Source organism: Triticum urartu, chromosome 4A (assembly GCF_056163025.1).
Source record: "Triticum urartu cultivar PI428250 chromosome 4A, HENAU_Tu73, whole genome shotgun sequence".
Taxonomy (NCBI): Eukaryota; Viridiplantae; Streptophyta; class Magnoliopsida; order Poales; family Poaceae; genus Triticum; species Triticum urartu.
The window spans coordinates 120,386,252-120,410,643 of NC_141876.1; the positions used below are offsets into that span (position 1 = coordinate 120,386,252).

Consider the following 24,392-nt stretch of genomic DNA (forward strand, 5'->3'; position numbering starts at 1 on the left):
AGCAATCTCGCACCCTCGCGATCAAGACTATTTGAGCTTATAGGTAAGGCAAGGTAAAATATGAGTGGAGCTGCAGCAAGCGGCTAGCAAGTATGGTGGCTCACTTATTCGCAAAAGAGAGCGAGAAGAGGAAGCAAAGCACGAGCGAGAAACTACATAACAACCTGCGCAAACATTACTCGAACACCGTGTCCACTTCCCGGATTCCGCCGAGAAGAGGCCATCACGGTTACACACTCTGTTGATTCATTTTAATTAATTAAGGTTCAAGTTATCTACAACCGGACATTAACAAATTCCCATCTATCCATAACCGCGGGCACGGCTTTCGAAAGTTCAATCCCTGCAGGGGAGTCCCAACTTAGCCCATGACAAGATCTCACGGTCAACGAAGGAATAGACCTCCTCCCAAGACGTTCCGATCACACTCGGTATCTCGGTAACTCAAGACACTTCGACAGGTTAAAACAAGACCAGCAACACCACCCAAATGTGCCGACAAATCCCGATAGGAGCTGCACATATCTCTTTCTCAAGGCACACTCAGATTGTCCTAGGTACGGGTAGGCCAGCCCAGAGTTGCCCCTGGTGGCCACCGGTAGCTGACAGGTGGACCAACACTCAGAGGAGCACTGGCCCAGGGGGGTTAAAATAAGATGACCCTTGAGTCTGCAAAACCCAAGGGAAAGAAAAGGCTAGGTGGCAAATGGTAAGACCAATGTTGGGCATTGCTGGAAAATCTTTAATCAAGGCGAACTATCAAGGGGTTCCCATTATAACCCAACCGCGTAAGGAACGCAAAATCCGGGAACATAACACCGATATGACGGAAACTAGGGCGGCAAGAGTGGAACAAAACACTAGGCGAGAGGCCGAGCCTTCCACCCTTTACCAAGTATATAGATGCATTAAGATAACATAGCAATATAGTGATATCCCAACAAGTAAATAAATGATGTTCCAACAAGGAACGGCCTCCAATCTTCACCTGCAACTAGCAACGCTATAAGAGGGGGCTGAGCAAAGCGGTAACATAGCCAATCAATGGTTTGCTAGGACAATGGTGGGTTAGAGGTTGACATGGCAATTTAGGAGGCTTTCAAGCAAGTGGTAGGCATCGTAGCAATGGCATAGCAAAAGAGCGAGCAAACTAGCATAGCAAAGATAGTAGTGATTTCGAGGGTATGATCATCTTGCCTGCACAGCTGTCAGAGTTGACTGGATTCTCAAAAGCAAACTCAACGGGCTCCTCGTTAGCGAACTCGTCTCCCGGCTCTACCCAAACAAGACAAACAAGCAACAAGGATACAATCAACCACGTGCAAACTCAAACAACACGATGCAAAGATGATATGCGATGCGGGATGCAAAATGCAAGATATGACAGGAAATGCATGAAGCTGGCCTCAACTTGGAATTTCAAGGATGCCACTGGAAAGATGAGATGAAATCGCTTGAAAACGATATAAAGAATGCCGGAATCGGAGTTACGGTTTGGAAATGGCAAGCGATTCAAAAATGACACCGGTCTGCGATTTACAGCAAGTAGGCATCTAAATGCAACGAAATGAACATGCTACAGCACCCAAACATGACAACAAAATACATGGCAGGGATGCACAGAATATGCTTAACAAAAGTCTAGCACTAAGCTACGGCCAATTCATCCATTAGGAGGTTCAAACAAGCATGGCAAAAACGCAAATGCAAAACAGATTTCAGACTTAGTGAAATTAACACTTGTCTGAAATTTCAGATCATATAGCCCTCTTCGGAGCAACAAAACAACATGCTACAGGACCTGAACATGACAAACAAAGACATGGCATGGAGCTACTCAACAGGCTTAACAAAAGTCCCCTAGTGACCTTGAGCCAAAAGGGATCACAAAATATACTAACAAGCACACGAACATAGCAAAAACATAATCAGTTTTCAGACTTTGTGAAAACTGGGACATGCTGGAACATAACTCACGAAGGCATGTTTACGAGCTCGATGCACTCACTACGGTGCAAGTCATGGCAAGGCAAGCATACATTCATTAAGAAGGCACAAAATTCAAGCTATACATGGCAAGAACAATGGCATAGCATGCACGGATCAACTATAATAACATCGGCAAAATCGCAAACAAGTTGACGATCTGCCCAGATTCACAACGAAGCAAAAGTAGAGCTCTATTGACTCAAGCTAGGGTGCTCCATAATTGCAAAAAATACATGGCTGGATAGATCATACCAAGATTAACAAAACTCCTTTACTGATCATCCTCAAAAGAGGCACGGATCACTAGGAAACAACAAGAACATATGGCATCATGAACTAAATAATCCCAGACTTAGTGAAAACTACTAAGTCCCTGAAAACAGATTTACCGGGTGCCTCACTTTGCAAGCTTGCACAAGTCACCACACACATCCTAAAAATGCATGGGTTGCACCTCTGGAAAGATAACAAAATTCTTAACAAAACATATGAAGGACTCACAGGCATATCTTGCACACAACAATCATGGCAAAAATGACAAAAGTCTAAGATGAACTAGCAGATCTGACAATTAACTCACGAAGCATCCTTCTAACAGCATTTCGGGCATCAAGATGAACTCAAATGAAAATGATGCAATGGAATTAAATGATGTCCTTGTCGAGGCGAACATTTTGATATACTATATGTCCAAATCAGAGCTACGGATGCAAAGTTACGGAGCCGCGAACATGGGGATATGAACTAAAAATCCTGAGGACTTAGTGAAAAAAACTACCCCGGATTAGGGTTTACTGTAGCAGATCTGGATCGGGGAACGTTCTTCGAGGTAGACCGGATCCTCGCCGGAGCTCCTGTTCACCGGGGAGGAGAGGAGGCCGGGAAGGCGCGGGGACCCGAGGGCGGCGACGGCGCGGCGGCGGAGAGGAACGGCGGCGAGGCGGCGAGGTGGCTGCCGGCCTCCGGGCGGCGCGGCGAGCCGGGCGGCCGCGGCGGAGTTCGCCGGAGCCGGGATCTGCGGAGGCGCGGCGAAGGCCGAAGGACGGCGGCGAGCGTCACGGGAGGCGCGCCCGGTCGGTGCGGGCGGCGGGAGGAGTCGGGCCGGGAGGGCCCCGCCTGGGCCCCGGCGGGCCGGCGCGCGGGCAGACGCGGCGAAGTGGGCGCGGTGGCGGCGCGAATCGCAGAGCGCCACGTGGCGTCGGCGGCTGAATCGGACACGTCCGGCCGTCCGGATTTTGTCCGGCGGCTGGAGGAGTAGGGGGACTAGGGTTTCACCCGTGATTTCGAATGGGGGAGATATTTATAGGCATAGAGGGAGCTAGGAGAGTCCAAATGAGGTGCGGTTTTCGGCCACGCGATCGTGATCGAACGCTCTAGGACATGGAGCAGAGTTTGGTGGGTTTTGGGCCAAATTGGAGGGGTGTTGGGCCGCAACACACACGAGGCCTTTCGGTCCCTCGGTTAACCGTTGGAGTATCAAACGAAGTCCAAATGGTACGAAACTTGACAGGCGGTCTACCGGTAGTAAACCAAGGCCGCTTGGCAAGTCTCGGTCCAATCCGGAAATTTTTAATCCCCACACACGAAAGAAAGCTAGAAATGGCCACCGGAGGAGAACGAAGCGCCGGAATGCAAAACGGACAACGGGGAAAATGCTCGAATGCATGAGACGAACACGTATGCAAATGCAATGCACATGATGACATGATATGAGATGCATGACAACGACAACAACACACGGAGACAAAAACCCGAACCCGAGGAAATAAATATAACTTAACGCCGGAAACGGCAAGAGTTGGAGTACAAATAGGGAAAGTTACATCCGGGGTGTTACAACACTCCACCACTACGAAAGGATCTCGTCCCGAGATCTAGGACTGAAAGAACGCCGGGTACTCAGAACGGAGGTGATCCTCGCGTTCCCAGGTAGCTTCACGGTCGGAATGGTGTGACCACTTGACTTTGAGAAATTTGATTGACTTGTTGCGAGTCCTGCGTTCAGTCTCTTCAATAATAGCAACTGGGTGCTCACGATAAGAGAGATCTTCTTGGAGCTCAATGTCCTCGAAGTTGACGGTGCGGTCAGGAGTCTTGAAGCACTTTCGAAGCTGAGAGACATGGAACACGTCATGAACATTTGCAAAGTTTGAAGGAAGCTCGAGTTGATAGGCGAGGTCGCCTCTCTTGCTGACAATCTTGAAAGGCCCCACGTATCTAGGGGCAAGCTTCCCTTTGATACCGAAGCGACGAGTACCTTTCATAGGAGAGACACGGAGGTAAACATGATCTCCGATCTCAAAAGCCAAATCACGGTGCTTACTATCATAGTAGCTCTTCTGGCGGGATTGGGCTGCTTTGAGGTTATCTCGAATGACTTTGCACATTTCTTCTGCTTCTGTGATTAAGTCATTACCCAAAAGCTGACGTTCACCGGTTTCAGACCAGTTGAGAGGGGTACGGCACTTCCTGCCATACAGAATTTCAAATGGGGCCTTGCCCGAACTTGCTTGAAAACTGTTGTTGTAGGAGAATTCAGCATAAGGAAGACAATCCTCCCACTTCATGCCGAAGGAGATCACACAAGCCCTAAGCATATCTTCAAGAATCTGGTTGACACGCTCGACTTGACCGCTTGTTTGAGGATGGAAAGCTGTGCTGAAGCGGATGTTCGTTCCCATGGCCTTCTGAAAAGAATCCCAAAACTTCGAGGTAAAGATGCTGCCACGGTCTGAAGAGATCACTTGAGGAATACCGTGCAGAGAGACAATACGAGAGGTATAGAGTTCCGCCAATTGAGCTGCAGTGATCGACTCTTTGATAGGCAGAAAGTGAGCCACTTTGGTGAGTTTGTCGATGACAACGAATATAGCATCATTGCCATGCTTGGACTTTGGAAACCCAGCCACGAAGTCCATTTCAATGTGGTCAAACTTCCATTCTGGAATGGCAAGAGGTTGGAGGAGACCTGCTAGCCTTTGGTGTTCTGCCTTCACTCTTCTGCAGACATCACATTCATTCACGAATTGAGCGATCTCGCGCTTCATTCGAGTCCACCAATAAGCTTGCTTAAGGTCCTGATACATCTTCGTGCTCCCAGGGTGGATGGAGAGGAGAGAATTGTGAGCCTAGTTCATGATCACTTTACGGAGGTCACCTTTGGGCACAATAATATGATCCTCGAAGAAGAGAGTGTCCTTGTCATCAAGGCGGTAGCACTTGTACTTGGACTGACTCTTAGCAATCCCAATCTTCACCTTTTTCACCATAGCATCAAGGAGCTGGGCTTGGCGAATCTGGTCTTCTAAGGTAGGAGAGACTTGAAGGTTGGCGAGGAATCCTTGAGGAACAACTTGCAGTTTAAGTTTGCGGAAAGCTTCACAAAGCTCGGGTTGATAAGGCTTCAGAATAAGACTGTTGCAGTAAGCCTTTCTGCTCAAAGCGTCAGCAATCACATTGGCCTTACCTGGAGTATACTCGATACTCGGATTATACTCTTGAATCATTTCGACCCAACGAGTTTGCCTGAGGTTGAGATTAGGCTGAGTGAAGATGTACTTGAGACTCTTGTGATCAGTGAAAATGTCCACTTTTCTTCCCAATAGAAGATGTCTCCAAGTCAAAAGAGCATGCACAACTGCCGCCAACTCGAGATCATGAGTGGGGTAGTTCTTCTCATTAGGCTTCAACTGGCGAGATGTATAAGCAACAACTTTCTTCTCTTGCATCAATACTACGCCAAGACCTTGGAGAGAGGCATCAGAAAAGACCTCGTACGGCTTGGATTCATCAGGTGGAGTCAGAACTGGAGCAGTGATCAACTTCTCTTTCAAAGTGTTGAAAGCAATATCACACTCCGGAGACCAAACGTACTTGACGTGCTTCTGGAGAAGATTAGAGAGAGGCTTCGCGATCTTAGAAAAGTTTTCAATGAATCTTCGGCAATAGCTTGCGAGACCGAGAAAACTGCGGAGTTGCTTCACATTCTGAGGAGGTTCCCAATTCACAATTGCAGACACCTTCTCAGGATTCACGGCAATGCCCTTGGCAGAGATGATATGACCAAGATAAAGAACCTCATCAAGCCAAAATTCACACTTGGAGAACTTGGCGTAGAACTGATGTTCTCTGAGCTTATCGAGAACCAAACGCAAGTGCTTGGCATGATCTTCCTTGTTCTTGGAGAAAACCAGAATGTCGTCGAGATAGACCAAAACGAAGTCATTGGTGTAGGCATTGAAGATGAAGTTCATCATGAGAGAGAACGTCGGAGGAGCGTTGGCGAGGCCAAAAGACATGACAGTGTATTCATATGAACCAAAGCTTGTTCTGAATGCTGTCTTGGGAATATCTTCTTCACGAATGCGAATCTGGTGGTAACCCATACGGAGATCAAGCTTGGAGAATACTTGAGCACCTTTGAGTTGTTCGAACAGCTCATTGATGTTGGGAAGTGGGTATTTGTTCTTGATGGTCTTCTTGTTAACTGGACGGTAATCAACACAAAGTCGGTCCGTTCCATCCTTCTTCTTCACAAAAAGAACACCACAACCCCACGGAGAAGAACTAGGCCGGATGAGACCCATTCTTTCTTGCTCATCGAGTTGCTTCTTCAGCTCCTTCAACTCTTCAGGTCCGAGCTTGTAAGGACGTTTGCACACAGGTTCCGTGCCAGGCTCAAGATCAATAACGAATTCAACTGGCCGGTGCGGAGGCATTCCTGGGAGCTCTTTTGGAAAGACGTCTTGATATTCGCAAACGACTAGAATTTGAGAGATGGCATCCAATTCACCCTTCTCATTGAGAGAAAAGATACGAATGGTATCATCACGAGCGGCAAAGACAATTACATCCTCAGACGAATGAGTCAATTGAATCTGCCTGGCTGCACAATCAAGCTGAGCCTTGTGCTTAGAAAGCCAATCCATTCCGAGAATAAGATCAATATCCGAGTCACCAAGAACCGTTGGAGAAGCCAAGAACTTGTAGTCACCCAAAGTGATAGAAACATCTGGAACGATGGAGTTAGCCTGCATGCGCTTACCGGGAGAAACAACTGCTAAAGGACTAGGCAAAACTTGCGAAACCAAATCATGCCTATTTGTAAACGGTCTCGAGATGAAGCAATGCGATGCACCAGTGTCAAAAAGAACTTTTGCAGGAATATCATTAACAGGAAGGTTACCCATGATCACATCTGACGAGTCCTCTGCCTGAGCTGCATTCATCAAATTGACCTTGGCATGCTTGGGGTTATGCTTGACCACAGCTGTACTTGTCGATCTGACAGGAGGAGGAGGAGGAAGACGCCTCTGGTTGAGACACTTGTTGGCATAGTGACCCTTCTGTTGGCACTTGTTGCACGTGACCTCTAAAAGCGGACGGTGATACGGAGCACTCGATCTTGGAGCTTGAGACGAAGTCTTGTTCTAAAAGCCAGGGTTGGGTGGGTGGGAAGAACCACTGTCACCTTTACTCTTCTGCTGATACGGCTGACGGAACGGAGGAGGAGGAAGCCAAAACTTCTGCTGCTTGGCCACTTGAGTAGAGGAAGAAGGAGTAACATCTCTGACTCGCTTCTTGGAAGCATCACACCTCAACTAAGCAGCCTCTTGCTTCAGTGCCATGTTGTAGAATTAACCGTACCTCAAGGGCTCAAAGAGAACAAGAGCGAGATGAATATCTTCTCTGAGACCACCCCTGAACTGATATATCATGCTCTTCTCATCAGGGACGTCCTGCTTGGCAAAGCGGGCGAGCTTCTGGAACAACTTGTTGTAGTCATAGACAGACAAAGAGCCTTGCTTCAGATTGCGGAATTCCTCACGCTTGCTTTCAACCACGCTCTGGGGAATATGATGAGCTCGGAAATCTCGACGGAAAGCATCCCAAGTGATAACACGTCCACCTCTGGAGTCCTTGTACTGCTGGAACCATTCTGCAGCTTGATCTTTGAGTTGGAAGGAAGCGAACTTAACAAAGTCCTCAGGCCTGATGTTACTGCACTCGAAATGCTTACACAGATCCACAAGCCAATCGTCAGCATCGGTTGCCTCAACACAATTGCTGAAAGTCTTTGGCCCATTAGCAAGGAACTGGTTGAGTATAGCAAAGTGACTCTGATTGCTGCCTTGATTCCCTTGACTGCCTTGATTGCGCTCTTGAAGAATTTGCATGATCAACTGTGTATTTGCATTGGTTGCGGCCATCACAGCTTGCCATGCCTCTGGAGGAGGTGGAGGCGGTGGCGGATCAGGATTCGGAGTCATGCGCATTGGAGGAGCCATCCTGAAGAGGTTGACCACCATTAGCACATTGATAGATAAATATTGAAGCTGAATCCAATGGAATGAAAATTGCAACATATAGTCTTCACATCCGAACAAAATGAACGAATGCATTCCTCTTAAAATGGTCACATATCCATAAATTGAGAAGCCACGTAGAATTAAGGTAGAGAAATAAATCAACAAGGTACGGATCAAGAACGAATAATCGGTAAGAAATCCCAATCTCAAACCAATATTCGTGGAAGAAGAACTAGAGCTACTAGAATTCCCACCTATGAAACTTCCGAACCTTTCCGGTTATGCAATCAGGTGTTGGGGATACAGGGGAAGCATAATATCTCACCCAAACTAGTAAATCCTACATCCAGCTGTATCCATCCTTTAACACATAACCAAGAAACCTTCGGAAACCATCTACCTCAACCTTCGAAAAGCATCCGTTATACAAGTTATGGCGATACTCCCGAACTCCCGCCCCAGTACTGGGTGGCGTCGAGGTTATCCCACCAACGAACTGCATAAAAGAGATTTTCGATGTCGGCGTACTAGACTCAGGTATTCCAGAACTGCAACGATAAAATTATGATGACAACACCTCAGAGCTCAACTCCCTGGGACACTTCCACTAAACCCCTGACAGGAGGCACCAAGTCAATGTTCTCATCATAAAACCATCGGAACGATTCCAAGATACCCGCGTGATCCTAAATTTTTTTTAGTGAAATTTGAGAAGAGAAGAGTCAAAACTCTACGTCAGGATGCCTTACCAGAGCGATGAGGAGACTGGGAAGTAAAAAGAATTCCTAAGCTCTCCGATATATAATTCCTAAGTGACTCAAAACATTTTTCTAGACACAACTCGGCTGCTAAAAACGATCAAGCAATGGGGCTCCTAAGGTCGGGGAAGGCTCTGATTACCAACTTGTAACACCCTCGATGCGACTATAGCTCCCATGTGTCGAGGCACGACTTAGAGACATAATCGCATTGAAGGCATATGTCGCAAGTTAGGCAATCTTCACAACATCCCATGTAATAATAATAAAAGGGGAGAACATAGTTGGCTTACACTCGCCACGTCAATCAAGAACATAAATAACATTACATCATCCAAAACACTCATGGCCCGACTACGGCGCCAAAATAAAGAGAACCCAACATGCGACTCGGTCCCAATCACCCCCAACTGGGCACCACTACTGATCATCGGGAAAGGAAACATAGTATCGTTGAGAGTCTTCGTCAAACTCCCACTTGAGCTCACACGCGTCTCCTGAAGCGGAATCATCAGGGCCTGCATCTGGTGTAATAGTAATCTGTAAGCCACAGGGACTCAGCAATCTCGCACCCTCGCGATCAAGACTATTTGAGCTTATAGGTAAGGCAAGGTAAAATATGAGTGGAGCTGCAGCAAGCGGCTAGCAAGTATGGTGGCTAACTTATTCGCAAAAGAGAGCGAGAAGAGGAAGCAAAGCACGAGCGAGAAACTAGATAACAACCTGCGCAAACATTACTCCAACACCGTGTCCACTTCCCAGATCCCGCCGAGAAGAGGCCATCACGGTAACACACTCTGTTGATTCATTTTAATTAATTAAGGTTCAAGTTATCTACAACCGGACATTAACAAATTCCCATCTGCCCATAACCGCGGGCACGGCTTTCGAAAGTTCAATCCCTGCAGGGGAGTCCCAACTTAGCCCATGACAAGCTCTCACGGTCAACGAAGGAACAGACCTCCTCCCAAGACGTTCCGATCACACTCGGTATCTCGGTAACTCAAGACACTTCGACAGGTTAAAACAAGACCAGCAACACCACCCGAATGTGCCGACAAAACCCGATAGGAGCTGCACATATCTCTTTCTCAGGGCACACTCAGATTGTCCTAGGTACGGGTAGGCCAGCCCAGAGTTGCCCCTGGTGGCCACCGGTAGCTGACAGGTGGACCAACACTCAGAGGAGCACTGGCCCGGGGGGGTTAAAATAAGATGACCCTTGAGTCTGCAGAACCCAAGGGAAAGAAAAGGCTAGGTGGAAAATGGTAAGACCAATGTTGGGCATTGCTGGAAAAGCTTTAATCAAGGCGAACTATCAAGGGGTTCCCATTATAACCCAACCGCGTAAGGAATGCAAAATCCGGGAACATAACACCGATATGACGGAAACTAGGGCGGCAAGAGTGGAACAAAACACTAGGCGAGAGGCCGAGCCTTCCACCCTTTACCAAGTATATAGATGCATTAAGATAACATAGAAATATAGTGATATCCCAACAAGTAAATAAATGATGTTCCAACAAGGAACGGCCTCCAATCTTCACCTGCAACTAGCAACGCTATAAGAGGGGGCTGAGCAAAGCGGTAACATAGCCAATCAATGGTTTGCTAGGACAATGGTGGGTTAGAGGTTGACATGGCAATTTAGGAGGCTTTCAAGCAAGTGGTAGGCATCGTAGCAATGGCATAGCAAAAGAGCGAGCAAACTAGCATAGCAAAGATAGTAGTGATTTCGAGGGTATGATCATCTTGCCTGCACAGCTGTCAGAGTTGACTGGATTCTCAAAAGCAAACTCAACGGGCTCCTCGTTAGCGAACTCGTCTCCCGGCTCTACCCAAACAAGACAAACAAGCAACAAGGATACAATCAACCACGTGCAAACTCAAACAACACGATGCAAAGATGATATGCTATGCGGGATGCGATGCGGGATGCAAAATGCAAGATATGACATGAAATGCATGAATCTGGCCTCAACATGGAATTCCAAGGGTGCCACTGGAAAGATGAGATGAAATCGCTTGAAAACGATATAAAGAACGCCGGAATCGGAGTTACGGTTTGGAAATGGCAAGCGATTCAAAAATGACACCGGTCTGCGATTTGCAGCAAGTAGGCATCTAAATGCAACGAAATGAACATGTTACAGCACCCAAACATGACAACAAAATACATGGCAGGGATGCACAGAAGATGCTTAACAAAATTCTAGCATTGAGCTACGGCCAATTCATCCATTAGGAGGTTCAAACAAGCATGGCAAAAATGCAAATGCAAAACAGATTTCAGACTTAGTGAAATTAACACTTGTCTGAAATTTCAGATCATATAGCCCTCTTCGGAGCAACAAAACAACATGCTACAGGACCTGAACATGACAAAAAAAGACATGGCACGGAGCTACTCAACAAGCTTAACAAAAGTCCCCTAGTGACCTTGAGCCAAAAGGGATCACAAAATATACTAACAAGCACACGAACATAGCAAAAACATAATCAGTTTTCAGAGTTAATGAAAACTGGGACATGCTGGAACATAACTCACGAAGGCATGTTTACGAGCTCGATACACTCACTACGGTGCAATTCATGGCAATGCAAGCATACATCCATTAAGAAGGCACAAAATTAAAGCTAGACATGGCAAGAACAATGGCATAGCATGCACGGATCAACTATAATAACATCGGCAAAATCGCAAACAAGTTGACGATCTGCCCAGATTCACAACGAAGCAAAAGTAGAGCTCTATTGACTCAAGCTAGGGTGCTCCACAATTGCAAACAAAGACATGGATGGATAGAGCATAACAAGATTAACAAAACTCCTTTACTGATCATCCTCAAAAGAGGCATGGATCACTAGGAAACAACAAGAACATATGGCATCATGAACTAAATAATCCCAGACTTAGTGAAAACTACTAAGTCCCTGAAAACAGATTTACCGGGTGCCTCACTTTGCAAGCTTGCACAAGTCACCATACACATCCTAAAAATGCATGGGTTGCACCTCTGGAAAGATAACAAAATTCTTAACAAAACATATGAAGGACTCACAGGCATATCATGCACACAACAATCATGGCAAAAATGACAAAAGTCTAAGATGAACTAGCAGATCTGATAATTAACTCACGAAGCCTCCTTCTAACAGAATTTCGGGCATCAAGATGAACTCAAATGAAAATGATGCAATGGAATTAAATGATGTACTCGTCGAGGCGAACATTTTGATATACTATATGTCCAAATCGGAGCTACGGATGCAAAGTTACGGAGCCGCGAACATGGGCATATGAACTAAAAATCCTGAGGACTTAGTGAAAAAAACTACCCCGGATTAGGGTTTACTGTAGCAGATCTGGATCGGGGCACGTTCTTCGAGATTGACCGGATCCTCGCCGGAGCTCCTGTTCACCGGGGAGGAGAGGAGGCCGGGGAGGCGCGGGGACCCGAGGGCGGCGACGGCGCGGCGGCGGAGAGGAACGGCAGCGAGGCGGCGAGGTGGCTGCCGGCCTCCGGGCGGCGCGGCGAGCTGGGCGGCCGCGGCGGAGTTCGCCGGAGCCGGGATCTGCGGCGGCGCGGCGAAGGCCGAAGGACGGCGGCGAGCGGCGCGGGAGGCATGCCCGGTCGGTGCGGGCGGCGGGAGGAGTCGGGCCGGGAGGGCCCCGCCTGGGCCCCGGCGGGCCGGCGCGCGGGCAGACGCGGCGAAGTGGGCGCGGTGGCGGCGCGAATCGCAGAGCGCCACATGGCGACGGCGGCTGAATCAGACACGTCCGGCCGTCCGGATTTTGTCCGGCGGCTGGAGGAGGAGGGGGACTAGGGTTTCACCCGTGATTTCGGATGGGGGAGATATTTATAGGCATAGAGGGAGCTAGGAGAGTCCAAATGAGGTGCGGTTTTGGGCCACGCAATCGTGATCGAACGCTCTAGGACATGGAGCAGAGTTTGGTGGGTTTTGGGCCAAATTGGAGGGGTGTTGGGCTGCAACACTCACGAGGCCTTTCGGTCCCTCGGTTAACCGTTGGAGTATCAAACGAAGTCCAAATGGTACGAAACTTGACAGGCGGTCTACCGGTAGTAAACCAAGGCCGCTTGGCAAGTCTCGGTCCAATCCGGAAATGTTTAATCCCCACACACGAAAGAAAGCTAGAAATGGCCACCGGAGGAGAACGAAGCGCCGGAATGCAAAACGGACAACGGGGAAAATGCTCGAATGCATGAGACGAACACGTATGCAAATGCAATGCACATGATGACATGATATGAGATGCATGACAACGACAACAACACACGGAGACAAAAACCCGAACCCGAGGAAATAAATATAACTTAACGCCGGAAACGGCAAGAGTTGGAGTACAAATAAGGAAAGTTACATCCGGGGTGTTACAGCACACTAAGTGTTCCTTCGGTATTCGAGAGTTGCATAATCTCATAGTCATAGGAACATGTATAAGTCATGAAGAAAGAAATATCAATAAACTAAACGATCATAGTGCTAAGCTAACGAATGGGTCTTGTCCATCACATCATTCTCTAATTATGTGATCCCGTTCATCAAATGACAACACATGTTTATGGTTAGGAAACTTAACCATCTTTGATTAACGAGCTAGTCAAGTAGAGGCATACTAGGGACACTCTGTTTGTCTATGTATTCACACATGTACTAAGTTTTCGCTTAATACAATTCTAGCATGAAAAATAAACATTTATCATGATATAAGAAAATATAAATAACAACGTTATTATTGCCTCTGGAGCATATTTCCTTCAATTTCGCGGTAGATCAAGATGTAACTTGTACTCCAATCAACTTGTACTCTCTCGAAATCAATATAAACAAATTTGCGGTACCGCGGAAGGCACGACAAAATAGATTCCCTAAACCATACTGCATATTTGAAACATAAAGATAGTTCATCACCAGAGTTCATACATTCAAACATACAAACTTAAAAACATAGTAACTAAAACCTGATCTAAGCTAATTTAGGGCTTCGTGTTGAGGTAGAACTGAGATACAACTCGATCGCCACCCCGTAGAGAATGTATGCGAGCTCGTACCCCTTCTTCGCCTCCTCAAGCTGCTCGACGGAGTCTTCACCGGCCGCTACAATGTCCTTCGCGGTGGCGAGCTCGATCTCCACCTTGCGGTCATGGAAGCTGCTCCACGCTTTCCATCCATGGTTGCAGGAGAGGGCGCGGCTCTTTGGCACGCTTTCCAGCCGTGGTTGCAGGAGAGGGCGCCGCGCTCTTTGGCGACCTCCGCCGGCCATTGATATGCTCTAAACGGGTGTGTGCGTGCAAGAATCAATCGTCGGAGTACGAGGATTGCGACGGAGATGGATTGGAGAAATGCCGAATGAGAACCCTAAATTGGCCAGGATCCAATAAATATAGTGGCGAAGTCAGAAATATAAGGTCCTTTTGTATATTCTTACGGGCTGGGTCTTTTTTATCAGGGTCGAAAAATAAAACATTCAAAAATTATAAGAATTGTAAGGTTCTATAGATAGGTGTGGCTAGATCTCAGTCGACTAACATTTAACCGATTCTTTCTCTAAATCAAGTGACGTAAAATGCAAAAGAAAAAGAAAAAACCGAATAAAAAATGCACGGATCTTAAAGATCTCGCAAAAAACCGAATAAAAAATGCACGGATCTTAAAGATCTCGCGTACATAGCATGGACTGAAACTTGGCAAGACTGTTTACAAGAGAATCTGAGACTTGGCAAGACTGTTTACAAGAGAATCTGCTAAAGTTACTCTAAGTCCCCGGTATATTTCAGATTCAAGTTTAGGTGACGAGCCATGTTAGGACAACGAGAATAGATATTATCCTTACTTCGCTTGATTTACTTTGTTGTGTGTGGTACTGAACATACAAAAAAATGCTGCTGGGACGTAAAGAATCGTTACATTACGCACAGCTCCGGTGCTATACATGATCGGACCACTAGTTATTTATCCGGTTACAGATTGCACCAAAGAATCTCAAACCAAAACCGAACACATTTCTTCAGTGCCTTGGGGCGTAACTGAAATGCAAACCTACGTTCCTAGACAAACGCGATGCAAATATTAAGAACATTAGAAAAATTGGTAGGAGCTGTACTAATATCAGTGCTGTTGCTTGCGTCCAAGGAACCAATCGTCATCATCAGTTGATCACCGATGCCTTGTCAGTGACTCAGCGGCAGTAGTGCCATGCATGCATGCGTCCTCGATCACCTAGTAACCTGCCATGATTAGCAGCTCGCTCACCAGTGCTCGCCAGCGCCATGGCGGCTTCCGGCGTGCATCTGCTTCAGCTTGGTGAGCTCCTTCCGCCTCTTCCTCGCCTCCGCCGCCGTCGCCGCCTTCTCTCTGCCGCTAAGCGCGACCTGCAGCCCCACTGCCCCCACCACGCCGCTGCCACTTTGGTAAGCGTTGGGACAGGCGGCGGGGCTCTTCTTGTCGGCAGCATCGATGGCGAGGGTCAGCGAGCAAGGGTCGTCGTCGGTGTCCTCCCCGGCCGTCCCGCCACTGCCTGTCGGCTCCTGGAACGGCTGCACGTAGGCCGGGGGCGAGCCGCGGGGGTCAGTGGCAGCGGCGACGACGGGGTAGTACCACGCGCAGGCCGGCGGGACGCAGAGCGGGGGCGGAGCGTGTCCCGCCATGCCAGCCGGGTTGCCGCCATGCTCGTACACCCCCGGCCCGCACGGGGGCCAGGAGCCCCAGACGTAGGGCACAGGCATGGACGTCGGCGGCGCGCTGTACAGGAAGCTTGGCTGCGGCGGCGTCTGTGGCGGGGTGGCCTCCGCGCTCTGTGCCGGCGGCGCGATGTCCATGGGCGTGATCGCTGGTGTAGACGACGGCTTCTTCTTGGTCGTCTTGGCCACCTGCAAAGACAGACAAAAAAGTTACCCGACTCAGCACTTACACTTACTTTGCGTGTGACAAGTTCAGGCACGAGAAAAGATTCCGCATGTTCTTCCACAGTTACGTAGCGAGAAAACTAGTGTTCCGTCTAGCGAACGCATGTTATTTAACTATTATTATTAGTGCCTGATGGAGAGCCAGCTGCCCGCCGACTAGTGAAACGTGCAACGATCATATTCAACGAATTTCACTGTTTCCAGATCTGTCGAAAGATGTGGAAAAAGATGAAGAATCGTTCAGAGGAACCACTGTTGCCGCGTGCAACCGTTGCTGCATGCCATTGCCATGGCATCAACATTTTGTATGGCTCACCCGCCGCCGACATGGCGCATGCATGGCGAGGCCGGCATGTGTTTGCACCGATTGGTCGCTTTTTTAAAAAGAAAATCCAAATAATAATTCTAGAATGGACTGCTTCCGTTTCTTGGTTTAGACTTTAAAGATACACCCGTGACGAAGTTTGCCGAGATTCTATCAGCATCCTGCCGGTTTGATCCGGTGCAGCGTGTCACCGCATCCATGGAAATTTCGCGAAGGGTGGACGCCCGGCTAGCTCGCACCAGAGTTTATCCAGACCGAATACAATAGCCTCCGAGGCCGAGATCGATCTGAAGTCGCGATGCTGTTTGGCCGCTTGCCCAACCGTGGATCGTCACCTGTCCGTCAATGATGCACCGAGCTACGTACGTACACATGGCCTCTACCTGGACGAGCACGGCCAAACCCGTGCCGCAATCCTCCACCGGATCCCGATCGCGGAACCGACTAGGCCGACCACCCGGCTGGACAGATATGCGGACGCATCAGCAAGTTGGCGCACACGCATCTGTTGGCGCCGAGAAAGCAAGCACATACCCAAAGAAGCAAAAGACAAATACAGAAGGGAGGGCACATAGAGTATATTATTGTCCGAACATCACTGTCAGAGCAAAATGTAAATAATATACAGACATGAGCGATTGACAGGCCCCCGGTTTGACCATAATTAGTACTCGTACTAGCATAGGTGTACTGCAGCGTGACTGTAGTCCTCTCGTGGGGGCACAACTGGAGCTGGATTGGAACATACTAGGTTCCCTTCTGGGATTTCTTTTCTTTTCTTTTCCGTTGCCTAACAATGGTGGTAGCAGGGGGAGTACTAATAATGGATGACGGGGAAAAGGAAAGGAAATTAAAGGAATGAAAGCGATAGATGATGTGCCTGTTGTTTCAGCTGCTTGTTCGTCTCCTTGAGCGTGAGGTACTGTTCCAGCACCTTGTCCTTCTCCTGCACCGTTCGGGATTAATTAAGCAACTTGATGGTGATCTGACATTTCAAGATACTCCAGGAATACACATGACGCTGCTTAATTAGAGTACCTTCTTCATGTTCTCGTTCTGCGACGCTAAATCCGCGACTTTCCTCGCCAGTTCGTCCCGGATCGCCTGGACACGACGACACGGCGCGAATCGTATCAGAATGATCAGACACAGTTGATGCCACAGCAGCTGTAGTAGTAATTAATTTACATATGGATTCGGGCTAGCTAGCGATTAGTCACCTGGCGGCGGAGGATGGTTTGCCGGGCGGACTCCCGGTTCGCGAGCACGCGCCGCAGCCGCTTCGCCTCCTTCTCCGCCTGCAATGTTTCGTCGATTGGCGGTTCAGACGACGTGCCGGTGGAGATGCGGGTGTAATTTGCAGGGGTTGATCGATGCAACGTAAGAAGTGAGCGGGTTAATTACCTCGGTGAGCATGTGCCGCGGTCTGCTGAGGCCGTATCCCGTCACGGCCGCCGACGACTGCGGCGGTTGCTGCCCGGCGCCGCTGGAGCTGCTGGAGCAAGGGGAGGACTGGATGCCGACGTTGCCCAGCTCAAGGCTCAGCCTCGTGCTCGCCAGCTCCTCGTCCTCCTGCTCCATCGCCGCCTGCTACCCACGCACGGCCGGCCAAATCAATCGGAATCCTCCCAAACCGAAAACCAAAATAGGGCCAGCTACCCAATCGGCAAAATCGAATACCTGGGCCGCTGGGGCGGCGGCGTGGCGCAGGCGCTGCGCCGGGAGCGCGTGGTCGGCGGCCGCCCCGGCCCCGGCCCCCGCCATGTCGGCCAGCGCCATGGCGGCGCGGAGCTCGACGTCGACGCTGGCGCCCCTCCGCCGGCATTGCGCCTGGTGGCCGCCGTCGCTGCTGCTGCCGTGATCAGTCGGCATGGGTGGGGGGCGGTGAGGATCGGATGAGATCTCGAGCGCAAGGCGGAGAGCGGTGCCAAGCGAGAGTACGGCGGGGCCCCTGCCCCCGCTTTAAATATCCTCTCCCCGGAGGCGGCGCGAGGGCCTCGGACAGGTGGTACCGTGCACCGGCGCCTCTGCGGCCGGATGGGGAGCATCTGGCCCGTCCGGCGCGGCCACGTCGCGCGTATGCACAGGGAGGCCTCTATTCCCTCCACGCAGCAGCGGGGGCGTGGACACGTGGAGCCCCCGCGTGCGGCGCCCAGCATGCAGCGCGACGGCTCGTGAAACGAGGAGGGCCCTGGGGGCCAGCGGGAGCCCCCGTGCTGCCGGGCGTCGACGTGGATCGCCGCAGCGGTACACGTGGGCCGGGTTACGGCCCGGTGACTCGTCGCCGGGATGGGACGGAGGAGCCCACAGGTCAGCAGGCCGGACCAGCCGCCGCGTGTGAAACCGGACGGACGCCGGTGGGTGGAAGTGCCTAGAAGACCACGCAACTGGAGCCTTTGGCTGCGGTCGGAGCTGCATCGCATGCACGGGCAAAGCCAAAGCTTGTCAGCGCCATCGAAATGGCCGATGCGTTCCATCCAGCGGCCGAAACAAAATGTATCTACTGCTAGCTCGTCTATGCATGATTCCGTTTTTGTTTCTCGTCGTCCCCGATATGTTTTTGTGTGCCGATGCGAAGTATTGCTTCCTAATTAAGCAAAGATGATCTTCCCGTTTTCTGTCAGGTAAGCTAGATCGTGTTCAACTGTGGAGGTCGGCTGCTCGGCTCAAGCAATTGGCCTGTGTCGTTTTAGGTGCGTGTGGTTGCTTTCGTTTTTGCATCCTTCATTTTGCTCTCTCACGGGTGAGCTCATGCTTGCAAAGTATCTACACTTATTCCAATTTCAGGTGTTTGTATATGGTAGTAGGAGATTCTATGTTGCATTTGTTTAATGGATTTCCCATGGTAGAATTGACTCGTCTAGATTGAACTATGGAATCCTAACTTTCTTGCCTAAATGTCATCATCAGTGAACAATAGAACTACTGTTATAGCTCCTAAGATTGTAGCTCCTGTACTAACAAGTTTTTATTAAAGGTAGGTATATGAGAAAATCTGCTGTTACTTTTGTGTGGGGCCTTGAATGAAATTCATAAAAAAGAAAAATGTTGTAGTGATGTTTAAAAACGATTTTCAAAAAGCGTGTGGTAAAATCAGCTGGATTTTATATTTGATGTGATAGAATTGAAAGGTTTTCCTACCAAGTATATTAGCTGGATTAAACAGATTGTGCAGAGTGGTAGTCTGGCGGTTATGGTCAATGGACAAGTAGGTCCTTATATTTTGAAACATGGAAAGGGTTGAGGCAGGGGATCCCCTCTCACCTATCCTATCTAATATTGCTATTTTTTTTGCGAGAAGGGTATGATTTTATTCCTCTGAAATAGTGTTACAGTCCGCTAAAACAAAATTAGAAACACTGTCTGGCACACGGCGCAACCAAAAAGCGGTGCGACCTCCAGATCTACCAATATTAACTAAACTATATGCAACACTATTTTGAATGCAATCAATCTTCTGCGGAATAAAATCACGGGGTTCCAAAAGCTTCTTGACTTTCATTATAAGGTGTCCATAGGCAGATTTATTCAGAGAAACATCCATCAACGCAGCTATTACAACAACACTGTCAGATTGAATCATAATGGGTAGCTCTGACCGTTGTATACTGAATGAGACACCTTCCAATACAACACTTATTTCAGACTCGAGTGCATGCTGACAATGAAACGGGTATCTATAGGCTGAGAAAATGACTCCACCATCTGAGTTTCTCAATACCATACCTGAGCTTGTTGATCCGGTTTCCTTGACGAAGGACCCATCTACCGATAGCGCAACCCAGCTAGGCGGGGGTTTTGGCCACGATTTCTTTTGCTTCACCACAGGAACCGCCCTATAGGGCTCTCTGATGTTCATCTTCCCTTTAATAATATCCTCTATTCCATAGTTTTGTGCCTGAGTATAGGAACTTAAATAGCTGCACAAGAAAGTCCTTTGATATTTCTGTAGATGGAGTCGACTTGCCATGAAGTGTTTCATATCCGTAAACACCATATCCTCCGTAATAACATGATTATCATTGCTATTGATGTGCTGCAAGAACTGATTAGTAGGGCTAAGAACTAGGGGTAGTGCCTAATTTAGAATATGGAGGGCTGGTTATGTTGCAATGTGCAAATGATATGGCATTTCTGCTTGAAACTGTTGTGGATAGTGCTTGAAATTTAAATTGTTTTTTATGCTTGTTTGAACATCTTTTTAGATTAAGTAAAGTTTACCTTTTATGAAAGGAAATGCTTTGTCGAAGCTCCGGTGGTCCCTTGTCGAATTTGAGGTTATGGGTGGCGCTGTGACGATCGTCGGGGTCTCTGAGTGTAGCTAGGATACACAGGGGGTTGGTTGGGTGGCTTGAATTTAAGGGAAGTCAGTGGCGGCAATGGCGGATGTGGTGGTAGACTACGAGCCCGGGAGCTCATGTGGGTGTGCAAGGAGGTTGCTAGGATGGTGAGGGAGAGGTGTGTGGCATTTGTGAGGTGCGGGGGTGGCTTAAACAGATGGCCAGCATTGGCGGATCGACTTGGTCACCACGCTTCTCTGGCTGGGGTCCGGGGGCACGCTAGCGGTGTCTTGGAATTTTGCGGGTGTTGGGAGAGGATTAGGGGGGCTGGGAGGTTCAAGGGCGCGCGTGGGAGCTCGGGAAGTGGGGGCGGCTTGGCAGCAAGCGGCTGGGCTACAGACGTGCTGGCCACGGCAACGCCGTGCCGTGGGGAGCACGCGGGCGGTGGTGAGAAGCTCGGGGCATGGCATGCTGGGACATGAGGGGGCCGTCGGGAGATGACGATAGTGGCATTGGGTCCCGCAAAGCAAAGTTTTTGGCATAACACTGTTGCGGTCACTAGTGCAGAACCAGGCAATAGCACCGGTTCGTAAGGCCCTTTAGTGCCGGTTCGGTAACCAGCACTAAAGTGTGGGCACTAAAGGCCCCCCCTTTAGTACCGGTTCAGCACGAACCGATACTAAAGGGCAACCACGTGGCACGAGCCAGCTCCGGGGGCAGGGAGCCCTTTAGTACCAGTTGGTGACACCAACCGGTATTAAAAGGTTGGGGGGTTTTGGGTTTATGATTTCTTTTTCATTTAATTTTGTGTTTTCCATTTAATTCTTTTTCGTTTGCTGGTATTTTATGATACTACATATTGTACACGTTATGCATATATATAAATAGAATTTCTAGTAGAACCGATCATATATATATATATATATATCATCGAATGTCTCACAACCACCATTAATTAATTCACACATATACACACACACATGTGTATATATATATATACATACAATTAGCTAGCTATATACAATTTCTCCTAATTGGTGCCTTCGAAGCCAGTGGCATTAGCCTAATTGGTGTCTTCAGAGTACGATAACAATTGGAAGTGGTTCATGGGGGCGGTAGCGGGTAAAAGTATTCTCCTTTGGGATCTATCACCTGGTGGAGCAAAAATCCCGCTATTTCCTCTTGAATTGCTTCTATGCGGTCCTCTGGTAGGAGCTTCTCCCGCACCTCTTTGAACTGTTAAGAAGGAGATCAATATGCATGTGTATTAGTTGTGTGACTAGATATCGATAATGGTGTAAAAATTATGAATAGTGTTCTGACAAACGTACCCACTCCTGTCTTTGAGATCTGCTCCTTTCGGACGCCATCATGCGAATGTTCTCGCAAACGTAGTATGCACATAGATTATTCCCTGGCGCCTGCTTCAGGGCCTTTACGAGAATGGAATTTTATCAGATAATAATTAATAAATCATGATAATTAAAGAGATGGCAGCTAGCTAGCTAGTACTACTTAATTACTTACCTGGGGTCAATACCATTTCAGATTTTCTTTCCATGGGCCTGGAGTGACCCTGATGAACTTTGCCCAAGCCCTGCCCGCCGACAAAGAAAATAAATAAATGTGTTATTAAATAGTTGTTATCAGGAAATGACGAACTAATTAAATAGGCCGAGATATAGTTAATAATGATTGAAATTACCTGTTGACTATCCCCTTCACGATGGTGTAGTCAGTTGGTTTTTTAAGTAGTGAGTCTAGTACTTCAACTGTTCCTTCATCAACTTTAATGATTAACAAGATCTAGTGAAATCTGCATGCACATACGTTTGCATGTCTTAATTAAGCGGGCATATGTAAGCAAAAATATGTAGCTAGCTAGTAGGCAAAAACAGAATTTGTAGTACAAGACAGTGTGACTCACTCGAAGTTGTAAGGAAGTAGTATATCTTCATTGTATTTGAGGCGCTTGAAGAACTCTAGCATGCTTTCCTTTACACTTTTTTCGTAATATGGATCTAATTTTCATGTGTATTCATTAATGGTATTTGGGTCAACGAACCCAATGCCATAGCGTCCACCTTTTTTCATTTCATAAATCTTCATCCTGCATAATACCACAGAAAAGAATATAGTAAGGATAATTACAGATAATGATTGATCAAAATGATCACTACAGCTAGGTTGAGACTTAAATTACAGAAAGAAATCACTTACAGACAATACCAATTGACGATAGATTTGTCGAGTGCGTCTTGATTGTATAACTGAAATAGTTCCGAATACTCAACGGACACAGCTTTCTCATGGTAGTAATGATCCTTCTTGACATTCATCAAGAGGGACTCTCGATTGGAAATCTTGGTAATGTCCATGTACAATTGATGCAATTCATACATTCTCGTTGGGAGCTTCTTGACCTCGTCTGGCTCGACCAAATGTTGGCCCTAGACATATTTCCGTTTTATTTCCTGCTCTCTAGTCGGAGACATGGGCTCGATATCGAGGAGTTGTCCAACAGTGATCATGAGGATTTTAGCCTGCTCAATATGCTCCTCGGTTATTACCACATCGCCCAGCCCGGGAACGTTAACGGTTTGCCCATAATAATATTGGGCGCCCGTACTCTCATGTGTTGTTGGCACAACAAGCGGGGGGATTGATTGCGCCGCTTGTTCTCCCAGCTGGGGAACGGTTTTACCGCATGTTTTGCCAGCTGATTTGCTCGAGCTCGAGCTCGCCTTTTTCTGTAGACGTGCTCTACTTAACTTCCTGAGGTGGCGCTCATAGTTTGTGTCAACAGGCTTGGGAGCTGGTGCTCTAGCCATACGAATGAAGTGGTCAATCTTTTCCTCAGGCACTTTCTCCCTTGGTGGCGGTGGCGGTTTCGGTGCAAAATGGGCTTCCACCTCGGCCTTTGATATAACTGCGTTTTCCTCCTCGGGCTTGTCGTAAGGCCTCTGCGGAAGAGGCGCGAGGCTGTTTGGACCATATTGAAATCGCTTGCCTCCGCCTGTACCTCCAGTACTACCTCGACTTGTACCGCTACGCACCATAGCTGAGGCGGCTCTCTTCCGTGATTGCTGAGGCGGCGAAGACGGCTGACGTGGCTGAGTTGGAGGAGGAGGAGTGGCCTGAAGCTGTGCCGGACTTGGAGGAGGAGTGGCCTGACGCTTTGCCGGACTTGGAGGAGGAGGAGTGGCCTGAAGCTGTGCCGGACTTGGAGGAGGAGTGGCCTGACGCGTTGGTGGACTTGGAGGAGCGGGAGTCTATTGACTCGGTGGCGGACTTCGACGAGGAGTCGGATGACGCGGTGTCGGTGGCCTTCGAAAGATGATGCAATCCTTTCTCCATAGGATGATACGATGGTTGGTCTTTCCCAGTGTGTGCTCCTCGTCACCTCCAGGAATGTCAAGCTCTAGCCCCGAATATTGGTCCACCACCTCATCAACCAAGACACTAGCATAGCCCGCTGGAATCGGGTTGCAATGGAAGGTTGCCTCGGGGGGATTTGTAAAAGCAAGGGCGTCCGCCACCTTCATGGATATGTTCTTCATTTTGAAGTGTAGCTCGCAGTTAGTGTTCTCCATGATGTCATCCACTGGGTAGCTATCCAGCAATGCGTCGCTCGGGGCGGAACCCACGCTGCTTCTCGGCATGGATGGGACGGTGCTATCCAATGCTGGATCATCCGCTAGCTGCTGCAGCTGCTGAGACCCCCTTTGCTGGCTAAGTGAGTCGATCTGCTCCTGCTGCCGCTGGAATTTGACTGCCAAGTCCGCGTGCGCTGATTCCAGGCC

At 48.6% G+C, this 24,392-nt stretch overlaps 1 protein-coding gene across 1 annotated transcript; it reads right to left on the bottom strand.

The window, feature by feature from the left end:
- Positions 1 to 14,959: 14,959 nt before the first annotated feature.
- LOC147975057 (uncharacterized) lies at positions 14,960 to 18,402 on the bottom strand. The gene is made up of 6 exons (XM_087517967.1): positions 17,990 to 18,402; positions 17,714 to 17,896; positions 17,530 to 17,607; positions 17,348 to 17,413; positions 17,190 to 17,255; positions 14,960 to 15,948 (listed from the first exon to the last, which is right to left on the bottom strand). Exons 1-6 carry the CDS (start codon positions 18,179 to 18,181, stop codon positions 15,328 to 15,330), a joined length of 1,206 nt encoding a protein of 401 aa, XP_087374093.1. The 5' UTR covers positions 18,182 to 18,402; the 3' UTR covers positions 14,960 to 15,327.
- Between the last annotated feature and the right edge of the window lie 5,990 nt (positions 18,403 to 24,392).